Source organism: Anopheles coluzzii, chromosome 2 (genome assembly GCF_943734685.1).
Source record: "Anopheles coluzzii chromosome 2, AcolN3, whole genome shotgun sequence".
NCBI lineage: Eukaryota > Metazoa > Arthropoda > Insecta > Diptera > Culicidae > Anopheles > Anopheles coluzzii.
Window position 1 is genome coordinate 70067613 of NC_064670.1, and position 14391 is coordinate 70082003.

At 39.7% G+C, this 14391-nt stretch overlaps 1 protein-coding gene across 12 annotated transcripts in view; it reads left to right on the plus strand.

Moving 5' to 3' along the window:
• The window catches only part of LOC120948822 (uncharacterized), a 120696-nt gene extending 106568 nt beyond the window's left edge, over positions 1 to 14128 (plus strand). For all 12 annotated transcript variants that reach the window (XM_049606420.1, XM_049606422.1, XM_049606423.1 and 9 more), the window contains 4 exons: positions 11682 to 12321; positions 12607 to 12742; positions 12823 to 12949; positions 14013 to 14128. In XM_049606420.1, the coding sequence (XP_049462377.1) occupies positions 11682 to 12321; positions 12607 to 12742; positions 12823 to 12949; positions 14013 to 14102 (993 nt within the window). In that variant the 3' untranslated portion in view covers positions 14103 to 14128. The remainder of the gene's footprint in view (positions 1 to 11681; positions 12322 to 12606; positions 12743 to 12822; positions 12950 to 14012) is intronic.
• The last annotated feature ends 263 nt before the right edge of the window (positions 14129 to 14391 follow it).

Genomic DNA, 14391 nt, shown 5'->3' on the forward strand with positions numbered 1-14391 from the left:
ATATATTGGTATGTAATTGCATAATACTTTATGCGTTTATATATGTATGTATATAATTTATGTATGTATAAAATGCATTTATTTAACAATATTATTATAGATATTAGTATGTATATTTATATTCAAATATATTTTGTATTTTTTATATATACATTTTCAAAACTGATGAAAACTGTTTTTTATTCGAAATAGATCACAAAACATTTTCAAAATGTTACATACCTCTAAGTTTAATTCACTTCAATCATTTAAAGCAAAATTTAAAGCAAAACGTTACATCGAAAACAACATTCGTTCCAAATCCGAAGAGCAAAATCTCGCGGATTTCTCCCCATACAAACAGGAACGTTCGACCCTGGCAGGTAGAACTTATTCTTTCACGCGCTTCTTAGGCCGCGGGGCCATGGGGCTTTCTCAAGCTGAGAAATCATTCTCAAACACTCATTTAAGTTTCTCAAGCACTCAAATCTTGTTCTCAGACGCGAGCCCGTGGCCGTCGTCAGTTTTCTCACTTCGAGAAACTGATATTGCCACTCATGCTTTATTTGGAGCTTTAAATAGAAAATATATTTTTGATCGCATTTTTTTAATTTTTTTTCAATTATAAACATTGAATACATTTTCCAAAGTGATTACCGAAAAACAAATAGCACAATTGCTTATGTTTCAGTTAGCCTATAGTTGCATCGTCAACTTGCTCAAAGATTCTCAAAGATTCTCAAAACCGATTTTGTTCCGATTCGACAAACGCTGAGAACGAGGATTTCTCAAAAGCACTCATGAGTGCTTGAGAAAATGAGTGTTGAGAATCCCCATGGCCCCGCGGCCTTACGGTCTCTCAATGGTACATTATTTTAAAACTGAGCGCCAAGTGAGCGCCTTCTGACAACCGCAGCGAACGGATTTCGTCGTTCGTAGCCCATACTCGTCCCGATGGTATTGTTTTGTGTGGTCGAATGTATAGCTGGCAATGATGGTCCATGAATATTCTCCGTAGTATCTTCCCCTTGCTCGAACTGCTACTCGTCCTGATGATAGTTATGCAAAAGCATAGACCATTACCTAAGCGCAGTTGTTGTGGCCCATATTGCCCCAGTGTTTTGACGTTTCACAGTTTGTTTACATATGCCCATTTTGCCCCAGGGCTATACCCATTTTACCCCGCGTGTCAAAATAGCTTTTCCTAAAACATCCTAAACTTTAATTTTACACTGTTTTCATTATTTTAAGTTGTTTTCATTCTATGGGGCAATTTCAATCCATAGATAAAGGGTGGAGGCATACAATAATGAAAAAAATGTGGCATATTCAAAGGAAATTTCAGTAAACTTCAGTTAACATACTCATTTTGTCCGGCTAAACCTTATTTTCCATTTTTTTGGTGATTTGTTATGTAAGGGTTATGAAGCTTAAATGGTGTTCATAAAACACTCTAATGAATAGATTTTGAGCATTGGAAAGTATCTTTGTAGGGAAATAATGCCTTAATAGAGGGTGCCCATTTTGCCCCGCTTTCCCCTACTCGTTCCGCCTCGTCTCCCATGGATGATAAACATTTGATGTCGCCATTTGCTTCACGAAGACATCTCATTGTTGGAGGCGGACGCAGCCACCAGATCACGTTGTAGATTGACTGCGTTATCAATCGATCCCGATCTTCCCGAACGGTATCTCACGCGAGCCAACAGGACGCGTTCATGTGCGTGTCATCAGAGGTACACTCACGGTCGGGGCCTGCCTGTAACCGTTGAGGTGAACGGACGTACGCTCGTTTGCATCGTGGAACTAGGAAGTAAAGTCATATCGTGCAAAGTATTTACGTTCTGTTTTATGCCGGCCAACGAGACCGGACGTAAAACTCATCAATTTCATACTATTTGATGTCCAGTTCAGCAACTTAAATCCGCCGTTCCTAAAAATCACCCTTACGTCACGGGATACGGGATACCGTCTTGAAGCTACCCAGAAAGACGTCTTCGTAAGTGCTTTCGATAATTCCTTCCACCGCTCGTGAGAATTGTTCCATGTGCTCTTGTGCGTTAGGCCGCGGGGCCATGGGGATTCTCAGCGCTCATTTTCTCAAGCACTCATGAGTGCTTTTGAGAAATCCTCGTTCTCAGCGTTTGTCGAATCGGAACAAAATCGGTTTTGAGAATCTTTGAGAATCTTTGAGAAAGTTGACGATGCAGCGATCGGCTAACTGAAATATAAGCAAATGTGCTATTTGTTTTTCGGTAATCACTTTGGAAAATGTATTCAATGTTTATAATTGAAAAAAAAAAATAAAAAAATGCGATCAAAAATATATTTTCTATTTAAAGCTCCAAATAAAGCATGAGTGACTTTATCAGTTTCTCAAAGTGAGAAAAATTGACGACGGCCACGGGCTCGCGCCTGAGAACAAGATTTGAGTGCTAGAGAAACTTAAATGAGTGCTTGAGAATGTTTTCTCAGCTTGAGAAAGCCCCGTGGCCCCGCGGCCTTACGGTTCTTGACATACTGCGCTGTTGAGGGTAAACACGCAGACCGGAACATTACGACATCCACGATGTAGGTTTCCAACTCGTCCGTTGGTTCGTAACGCCATAAGAAACGCTGCGCATGTTTGTCTTCCTTTCGTATCATAGACACCTATCGCCAACGACGTTAACCACCGATCGATAAATATATCGACCAATATAATAACAAACATGGCGGATTGGTATCTTGAAGCGACAAATTTGTCTACCGATAAAACGGTGGAACAAACTATCACGGCTGCCATAGCAATAGTGGATAAAAAGTCGAGCAGTCGTTAAAAAAGTTGGTAATTTGTATCGCAAACGGCAAAAATTGGCTATATCGATCGAAATAATTCATCATCAACTTAATTGGAATATTTAATGTATACAAAACAAAGCATCAAGATATTTCGTATGAGTTTATTATAAATATTAGAAAAAATCACACCTTATACAAAAAAGAAGCAAACAGTAAAATTAAACTGGGTAATTAATTTAATTAATTGAAAACAACTTAATACGAAAATGTGTTAAGATGATAATGGAGATGTGGCCAATACAGTCTTTCGAGACTTATTAAGTACCACGCAGCCGGAAAGTCAGTCCTTGCTACGGAGGACGGTTCATTTTAGATTTGAACCCACGACGGGTATGTCATGCGTGTTCCTCGGAACTGTGATAGTGAACTTAAAAGGTTAAAAATTTAATAATAGATGACATTTTTTTTATTAATTTCATCGATAATTAAAGAAATTCTGGCCTTGAAATACAGACGAGGCGGTTCCGTGCTTCAGCCGTTAACTTACACGACTTATCAACATGCCCGTCGTGGAATAAAGTTAAGCGTAGCATCCTCCCGTAGTAACGATTGAATATCCGGCTGCGTGGCACTGAATAAGTCTAGAAATCCTGTATAGACAGACATACTCACGCAGGATGTTAGGTCAAGTAGAAGACGTACATATTCTTCTTCTTCTTATACGGCATAAAAACCATTGTCGGCCAAGACCTGTATGTACCACTAGCGGGCTTGGTTTTCAGTTACTTATTTATTATCAACACAGGACGGTAAATTCAAAGTATAGGGGCATGGTCCATTCGGGGCTTAATCTCATGACGTACATTAGGCTTGGGCAATTTGATTCTTTTCAGTGAACGCGTGCGATGTAGTTCGTTCAGTATGATGAACTGAACGCGTGCGGTAGGTCAGTCGCTCAATTGGAGCTAAGTACCATTTTTTTAAATATCATGTTTAATTTTATCGAGATTTTAATGCAAGAACTAAAAGTTATTGCTTTTAAGGCTGCATTTTTAATTATAAATACTGTCAGTCCGAGATACGCGGTTCATACATAACTAGGTAACTAGGTTTTTACATTAAACCATTTATGTATCACAATTCATGCAGAAAATTTGAAAATTTCTGGTTTTTAAGAGGTTCTAAAATTTTTGGTAAAACAGTAATTTATCTTGCATTTGAGAATCCTTTGAGCCAATTATACTAATTGCACACAAGAACTTAGAAAACGTAGCTCGAGAACAAACTGTATATACTTAAGTTGATTTGTAACGAAAGCTAATCTAAACGAGTAAAATCTACAAGCTTTCTCTTTTATGTTACTGTGCGCTTAACGAGTTCTTTTTGTGCGGTAGTGTGCGACTGACCCCACTGAATACGAGTGCGGCAGTGTGCGACTGAACTAACTGAACGCGCGTGCGGTAGTGTGCGACAAGAGCTCTTTTTGTGCGGTAGTGTGCGACTAACCCCACTGAATACGCGTGCAGCAGTGAGCGACCGAACTAACAGAACGCGCGTGCGGCAGTGTGCGACAAGAGTTCTTTTTGTGCGGTAGTGTGCGACTGACCCCACTGAATACGCGTGCAACAGTGAGCGACCGAACTAACAGAACGCGCGTGCGGCAGTGTGCGACAAGAGTTCTTTTTGTGCGGTAGTGTGCGACTGACCCAACTGAACACGCGTGCGGCTGTGTGCGAATGACCCATCGGCTATGAGTGTTCTTTCTCACTCAGTATGGGGTCAGTGTGCGGCAGGAGTTCTTTTTGTGCGGCTGTGTGCGATTGATCAATCTGATCACGCTAGCAATATGTGCAATCTTTCTCGCGCAAAGTGCGATCGATCTTCTTGTGTCGTTGTGTGTGACAAATTCTGCCGACCCAAAACGAATGTTTTTTTTTCGTTCAGTCTATGACACCGACAGTTATCTTGTATCTCTTTCAGAGCACATTTCAGTTAGTTCTGTATGCGTGCAGAAGACCTACCCGTTCACTTTTTCGCGTGCGGCGATCAACCGCACACTATAATGAACTGAGTGTGCGGCATAGGTCTCGCACAATTGTCCCATGCCTAACGTACATGTTCTTAAATCGTACGAGTTGACGACAGCGCCACGAGACAGGCCCTGATTTTTTGTATCGCAATAAGTGCATTTTAATCTACCTGGACTGCTACCTAGTGGTGAAGTTAAACCCACAAGCGTTTGAAGAATTACTTCACCATTATCGAATAAGGCTCGGAAAGGTTTTACACCAAGCTCGGAATCGTCCGGAACCGGAACCATCTGAAGTAGTGATGGGTCAAGCAGCACTTTTCACTGTGTGGTGCTGTGGTACCACGCACAGTCTACTGTGCGTGTGTGCGTGGTACCACACTTAATGTGTGATCGCACAGTAGCTGTGTTCCACAGTTTTTGTGCGCGCACACAGCTACTGTGCTATCGCACAGCTATTGTGCGCGCACTCTCAATCGAACCAGACATCATACGGACTTCACACGAGGCATTAACTTTGGCGTAAACTGGATTTCAGCCATACAACTCTATAAACTTTTGACGAGAAGTCTACGCTCTCGCATACAAATCAATCGTGAACTTTTTGAGTTTACGCTTCTTGTGTCGTCGGTATAACACGCAAATCAGAGTCGAACAAACGTGATGATTTCCCGTTAGACATCTCGAACAAACAAGACAAACATCGCCTCGAACCGATCAAATTCCAAACAAATGTGGTGTCTTGTTCGATTGGTGTCAGAGCGCGGTGTAATTGTGCGCGCACCAAAAGTGTGGAAGCACAATAGCTGTGCAGATAAAAAAAGTGTGTGGAGTACAAAAAGAGTGCAAAGCACAGTAACTATACGGAGTACAAAAATTGTGCGGAGCACAATTACTGTGTGGAGCACAGTTACTGTGCGGAGTACAAGCACTGTGCGGAGCACAAAAACTGTAGGAAGCACAAAAGTTGTGCGAAGTGTGGCACCACAATTTTATAAAATGTGCAATTGTGCTCTCACTTTTTACTGTGCTGTGTGTGCGTGGTGGCACAGTGCTACTTGACCCATCACTAATCTGGAGCCGTCCGTAACCACCTAGAACCATTCGGAGCTATCCGGACCCATCCGCAGGTGTCCTGAACCTCCCGCATCCGTCCTGATCTAGCCGTCCAGAGCCGTCAGTTGGTAGTCGAAATTGTTGGACGCCAGCTCCGGCTGCAGACTAGTGGCTCCGGACGACTTAGAACGGCTCAGTCGAGGGGCGGGACCACGCTCATTCCGCTGCGAGCCTCGCATCGATACTCCATTCAGCCGGGACGGTGTTACAGTCGATGCTCCCGAAATGGCAATCACTTCCAACTTCTCGGACAACAAGTCCTCCTCCTCCTTCTCAAACTTCAGCTGCAACTCGAGCTCCATCCTTTTTCTTTCCGCCTCTTGCCGCCGCTTCATAATGGCTAGCCGATTAACTACACTGTCGGATACCTTAGCAGGAGTAAGATTAGGTTTGCTCACCGCGTTGTGGCTTGTCCCACTTGAAGAAAGCATGGGTGTTCCTGCCGCTTGCTGGATAACCTCAACCAGTTTGAGGTTATGTTTCTCAGCCACGATTTGCGTAACCTCCTCCAGATTGAGGTTAACATTTGCAGCTTCCTTTTGTTCTGCGTGCTTGACTGGCGTCCTCTGAATCAAGCCGTTCCTTAGCTTGGCAAGCCACGCACATCCATTCCCGCTGTTCCACAGCTTCTGCGGGTTCCGTCAATCCGGCGCACGAAAAATGCCACCATAAATTGCACTTGTCACATGCAACAAAGTCCGGATCATCCCGCTGATCACCGCAAGCCTGACAGTGATCGTTCCTTTTAGGGCCCATTTCACCTCTGACACCGTTTTAAAGGCATTTTAATGTTGACGCAGTTTCCAGTAGCGCGAACTCAGCAATAATGCGCAAATTTTAGTTCATCTATTTATTTTCTCTTCACAAACAAACGTACACGGAATTCTGCTCCGTAATACCGAACTATATACACAATGTATCCAACACTTTAAAACGGTGTCACCTGCTGCTCGCTTAACTTGCTACTGCCCTGTAGCGCGTGCAACCGCTTCCTCCCTTTGACAACTGTCAGGCCGCGGGGCCATGGGGTTTCTCAACGCTTATTTTCTCAAGCACTCATGAGTGCTTTTGAGTAACTTAGGGTAACTGCACCAGTTTTCGGCACGCTAGTGCAGCAGTTTCACAAAAACTGCTCTCACATAAACATTTATTTATTATTTTTCATGAAAGTGAAGTTATTCTAGTTGATAAACTATCATAGTATGCTACACTATTTTTTATTTACCGGTTCAAAGCCCTTTTTCATAAATATTCGTGTAAATACAACCATTGATTTTGCTCCTATTTTCGGCAGTTTGTTCCTATTTTCGGCAGGCTGTGTTTGTCCTATTTCGGCATTCATATTTTCAGCAGCGCGAATACGGGTCAGAAAATGTTTTTATCAATGTAAATATGTACAAAAAAAATGTTTAAAGCCATTTAACACTTTTACTTTCCTAAGATTGGTGTTAAAAAGCACTTTAATTATTAATTTTATGTTGCTTATTTTAGCCCGTTTTGCCAGCCATTTTGATGCGACGTTTAAACAGAGCAGCCATTGAAGAAAATTGACAGTTTGATGGTTATAGCGTGCGGTGCGAACTGGCTTACAAATATTTATTTTTGTCTTAACTAAGTGCATTGTTTGTCGTAAAATTGGTGATATTTGGTACAAGAAAGCTCATATTATGTGTCGACATACACATTGTAGTGTTCTGATCAATTTTAAAAGAAATATTCAGCCAAATCCAAGGTGTGTTATTGTTCCGAGTTTCGGCAGGAGCCCACCACATCGAGCTGTCAAAAATGAACATTTATTGTGTACCTATTTTCGGCAGCATTGAAAGTGAAAAATAACTTGTTTATCGTGATTTTAAAATTCCGAACAAGTTAGACTAAATTAAATATAGATACACCACTTAATATACACCACTTTTTCATTTTTTTACTGTTCTGATTCTCTTAATCACAAAACCTGCTGAACCATTGGCTGACAGCAAAGCTGCCGAAAAAAAGCACAATATATTTGATATTTAAAAAAAAAGTGATGAAATGGCGTGAAACTTCGTATGCGAATAACAAATACGTACAATTTCATTACAAAATTGTGTTTTGTGGAATTTTTTACCGCATTTGTGCAGAATTTCACGTTTTTAGCTACTCTGCCGAAAATAGGTACACTGCCGAAAACTGGTACAGTTACCCTACGTTCTCAACGTTTATTGAATCGGCACAAAATCGGTTTTGAGAATCTTTGAGAATCTTTGAGACAGTTGACGATCCAACGATCGGTTAACTGAAATATCAGAAATTGTGCAATTCGTTTTCAGTAATCATTTTGGAAAATGTATTCAATGTTTATAATTGAAAAAGTTTAAAAAAATATGCGATCCAAAACTTATTTTCTATCTAAAGCTCCAAATAAATCTTGAGTTGCTATATCAGCTTCTCAGAGTGAGAAAAACTGACGACGGCCACGGCCTCGCGCCTGAGAACAAGTTTTGTGTGCGTGAGAAACTTAAATGAGTGCTTGAGAACGTTTTCTCAGCTTGAGAAAGCCCCTTGGCCCCGCGGCCTCACTTGATTCTTCCCTACTGTCATTTTCCTTCGGTGTCAGTTCGCGTTTATACGTCCGGGTTAGACTGTTTGTTTCCATAGCCCTGCCTATTTCCAACAAGCACTCATGAGTACTTTTGAGAAACCTACGTTCTAAACGTTTGTAGAGCTGGCACATAATCGGTATAAAAATCTTTGAGGCCGCGGGGCCATGGGGTTTCTCAACGCTCATTTTCTCAGGTACTCATGAGTGCTTTTGAGAAACCTATGCTCTCAACGTTTGTAGAATTGGCATAACATCGGTTTGAGAATCTTTTTCGGATCTTTGAGAAAGTTGACGATGCAGCGATTGGCTATTTGAAATATGAGTAATTGTATTTTTAGTTAATCGGTAATTACGTTGGAAATTGTAGTGAATAATAATAATTGAAAAATGTTAAACAAGTATGCAATCAAAACTATTTTTTTGAAGCTTCAAATAAAGCTTGAGTGGCTATCGGGGCGAGTACCGGCGTGGAACGACGAAATCCGTTCGACGAATGAGAATCATGAGATACAATTGTCAAGCATTTAAAGACGTTTACATCTACGATTCAAGGATGATTAAGTTTTGAATTTTGATTTTTTTTTGCCTTTGGTATTAGATTTCATTCGTTACATCATTATTGGATGATTTGTTATCAATTATAAGGCAGCTTTACTCACTTTCTTGAAATTTGAATTTAACTTAATTCAAATTTAGGAGGGACGACAGGATTGAATTAACTTTATAAAAATGTATAAAAATACTGATTGTTTTATTTTAAAGAGTTATAAACGTTATTTACATGATGAAAATGTTTTGCGATATTGTTCGATAAGTTTTAAGCAGTGTAACAAATTATTGTGGTCCAACCTGACTACGCAGTCTGTCCACCGGGACGCGCCACTCACCGACAGCAGTCGACGGCTGTCGTATGATGTGTGCGTGAAAGGATGTGCGTGAGTTCCCGGGTCGCTGACCAGAGAAGCAAAAGGGGAGGATAAGGGAGCGAAGAGAGAGAGCAGACACATTCGTGCGGTAGAGCTAGGTTAGGAAAAACGGGCCCGTTATAGCATTAGTATAGGAATAGGGAATAAAGTTTTTATAATAATTTGTGTCGATGCCTTTAAGTTTTCTTTGTTTCGAATTGTTTCAATCCCCGTGCATCCGACGCAAAACAAATTTATATGAAAAACATTAAATTTGACCTTTAAATATATTTGTTTATATTTTTAAGTATATATATATTATATATATATGTATATCTATATATATATATCTATATATATATATATATATATATATATATATATATATATATATATATATATATATATATATATATATATATGTGTGTGTATATATTTATACGCACATATATACATATATATATATATATATATATATATATATATATATATATATATATATATATATATATATATATATATATATATATTATCTGGTCATTTTTATTTTCAGTTTCTCAGAGTGAGAAAAACTGACGACGGCTACGGGTTCGCGTCTGAGAACAAGTTTTGAGTGCTTGAGAAATTGATATGAGTGCTTGAGAACGTTTTCTCAGCTTGAGAAAGCCCCGTGGCCCCGCGGCCTATCAGTTTCTCAGAGAGAGAAAAATTGACGACGGCCACGGCTCGCGTCTGTAAACGAATTTTGAGTGCTTGAAAAACTTTAATGAGTGCTTGAGAAAGCCTCATGACCCCGCGTTCTTATAATCTACAATCTAAATCTGCTTCATTCAAATAACTGCAGAAGCTCTTCGCGGGACAGATTGAAAGCCTTTTGGCCTACTTTGTCACGATTTGAATCAATTCGATTGAACGATTTCGCATTCAATTTTCACTCTTTCATTCTCCAGTCACATCAAAAATGTCGTTTTATTCTATGACATTTTTTGCCGACATTAATTGACTTTCATTTTCGAGTGTACAGGCGGTTCCCGAGATACATGGTTAATAGGGACCAAAAGCGGTCTCGAATTTCCGCGCGAGTCGAATTTCACCATTCACGGTTTTCCACCAAATTCATTTTCATTCACGGTTTTCCACCAAAATATCATTTTTTTCGTATAGTTTTGCTTGGCGTGATAAGTTGTAGCAATTATGACTGTAAATAACAATTTTAAACCTTACTAAAGATTTAGAAAGTTCAACCAGAAGCGAATTTATTTTTCATTTCACAATTGATGTGTCAAAGCAGTACAATTTGCTAAAAAAAATTGTCAAATTTAGAAAACCACGGATCTTTGAATCCACGTATAAGTGGTATCGCGTATCTCGAGGACAGCCTGTACTAGATCTCCTTCGAGCGCATGTCCCCATGATTGTTTTTGTACCACTTTTTTCTTTTAAATGTACTCCAGCAAAAGAACACTGGTTTTTGCACTGGCCGAGTGAAAATATAAATTTTTTCAGTCACTTACGATCGGTAAAGGTACGAGGCAGTTATGGATTCTCAAGATAAATGTCAAATGGCATTCAAACTAATTATTTATAGTCGTGTTATTGCAATAACACTGACGATAACTACATAAATGAATGTCGTTCTTCAACAGTCATGCCATGGCAATAGTGGATGTGATGAACGAAAAATTATGTGGCCAGTAACTGCTGCGCATCCTACTGCGATCATAAAAAAACGTTAAAAGGTGACAACACTGCCTTTAGCATACAAACAAATTTCCTGAAAAAAAAGTAAACAAAGCCACATAAATATAGCAATGTTCTCCTAATCGTTTCCATCAAACATAAAATAGCAGGAGAACGCGTTTGAATCAAGTTTATACTCTTACATTACTTAATGTTCTTATAAATGTTAGTAACTAGTGTAGTTAGGTGTTTTTTCTCATCTAGATATTAGTATAGTTTGAGCTCGGTAATCCACACCTTTGACAGTAAAAATCATGAAATGTAACAGTGTTCGGTCAAAAATAATGAAATATTATTGAAAAGATAAATATATTTTTATTTTTTTAATTAAAAGCTTCCTTTGTGCGATATGAAAATGTACTGTAGTAATTAGTTCATAAACAGAGACAAAACTAAGAGCTTAGAAAAACACATCAAAATGACAATCAATAATCTGTACTCAAGTAAGTGCGGATTACTGAACGTGAACTGTACTACGTCTGTTGCTTGTTCGTTCGATTGCGTAGAAATCTTATAATTAGCGGGTAATTTACGTTCGATAAATTGGCAGGGGCAAGCTACGCAAAACAATCCTCCAGTTTATGCGGATTTAAACGATTCCACCGGTACGGGTTCGGTAAGTACGACTCCGTCTTCAACCCTACTGGCGGAGAAGAGCGAGACGATAAAAACTACTACTCCAGAAGAAAACTATGGGAGTGTTGCTGACAGATGTTATGCATTTGTGCAACTCCCGAACATCGAGAAACCATGTGCAAGCGATACCGCACATTACGGCGACAAGGTAATAGCAACTGTTGGACTCAGTCCAAGGCTCGAGATGCGCCTGGCGCTAAATCACGACATTCTCGGAGACGAAGATCTACTCACGTACAGCCCTGGACCAGAGCTGACGGAAATTCTCGGACGCGACCTCTCCACATACCATCCGATGAGCGAGAAGGACATTATCATGAATCGTATCGTGACGCGAGTGAGCAGTTACATGAACATACAAGCAATAGCATCGGCTTCCACGGTCAGTTCAACGAACGTAGTGGAATCACAGGTACCCACCACCAGCCAAGCTATGAGAAACGGAATGAGCTCATTATATCAGCAAAACAATTCAAAGATGGATACTCCTATATTGCACCGACGAAAACCTATCGTCCCAGCTACTTGGAGCAGTTTTGGATCTGTGGATCGAGGTAATTTCTACTCACATTTTTTAGTGTAGTCAGTGGCGGATTAACACGAGTGTAGGCCCTAAGCGATCCCTACGAAAAATAGTAAGAGCATTTCTAAACTAGTGAAGGATTGAGAAGCAAATTTACTAGTGAGCGGGGGAGGGTGCTTTTTTTCGATCTTCCCCGAGACCTCGCAGCCTCACGCGGCTGCTTAGTTTGCTTTGTGCTTAATCCGCCGTCTGAGTGTAATGCTTAATCTGAGTGTAGCCTAATATGATCTGAATAAAAACTTTATTCTATTTACAGAAGAAAGGACTCTATCGGACCTGGAACGTTTAGCGAGGCGGGAGAAAGTTTACTGCATGACGCAACTCAACCACAACGCTTCTCAGCTCAAACGAGTAGCTAGTTTCAATGCTACACAGAAACAAACCAATAAGCTGTACGCACCATTAAGCTAGTACGCACCATTAAAAAAAATACTTTACTGAAGTGTTTGCGTTTTTTTTTTTTTCATTTCAGATTCAACTTTCTTTACCGGCGTAACTCAGAAAATCAAGTAAACGGGCTTTCTAGCTCAAAGGAAAATACACAAGACAACGTCACGTGTTCGGTTCCGAGCCGCTTGAGCTCGCCTAGAATAGAAACGGTATTATTTCTTTATTTGTTATTCATTTTCTTGGTAATGTAGTCTCAGCAGGGCACCAAACATCCATAACATAACATAACAAAAACATCCTCGTTACAATTAGTGATGGGTAAAGTTGATAAAGTAAAAATCTGGAGTCGACTCCGATCCGACTCCGATAAATTCGTAATCCACTCTGGAAGGTTGGTCCGCGCTGCAATATCTGAAGTCGTTCGGAATCGTTCGAAATGGCCCGGAGTATTCCGGAAACGCCCGGAGTCAACCGGAGTCAGAGTCGTCCGGAGTCGCCCGGAGTCGTCTGGAGTCGTCTGGAGTCTTCCAAAATCGGCTGCAGACGGAGTCATCCGGAACCATCTGGAGTCGGTCAAGGTCAGCTTGTATAGGAAGTGCACGCGAAAAGTGAAAGCCAAAAAACACAATGAAAGGAAATGCCTGATCACAAGCACATTAAACCACACGGCTCCTGTTGACTCCGACCAACTCCGATTCCGAACGACTTCGGACGACTCTGGACGACTCCGGACGACCCCGAACGACTTCGATTCCGGACGACTCCGGACAACTCTGGACGACTCGGAACGACTCCGGACGACTCCGAACGACTTAAAACGACTCCAGACGACTCTGACTTCGGGCGGATCTAGTGGTTCCGTTTTGCCGGAGTCGGACTAACAATAGTCGGATCGGAATTGTGGGTGCGCTCCAGACAACACTTCACTAGTTAGAATATAATTACAAAAACTCCCATAGATACACTTCCTATAACCGTTATATATATGTACGACCTTTTATATATATGTATATATAACATATATATACATATATATATATATATATATATATATATATATATATATATATATGTACATATATTTATAAATATATATATATATATATATATATATATATATATATATATATATATATATATATATATATATATATATATATATATATATATATATATATATATATATATATATATTTATATAAATATTACATGTTTAACAATTAACAACAACAGCAAAATCATCAAAGAGTTTTTCTATTTCTCATGCTTTAGGTAAAATCGCTTGATCGCAGGTTTTGGAAATTATTGAGCAAACGACGGCGTGGAAGTTTCCAAGGAGAACTTACAACTGGTGCATCATAGAATACTTTAATAACTACACGATTTCATTTAGATGATTCAACATAAATCACAGATGTACTCTGCACTGTTCTAGATTCAAATAGATACTGCAATATGAGGAACGCTCGGAGAGAATTTAGCTCAAACCTTAAAAAGATTAAAAATTTTAATTAACTCAGTCTTCAAACATTATCAATATGATTTAAATAAAGTCCTTTTGTCTAAAATTAGATAAAACATTATTTTAACGTAGGAAGTGCACTGTCTTTTTGCGATATTTTAGTAGAGGTGATGCCCGGGTCCTATTGCT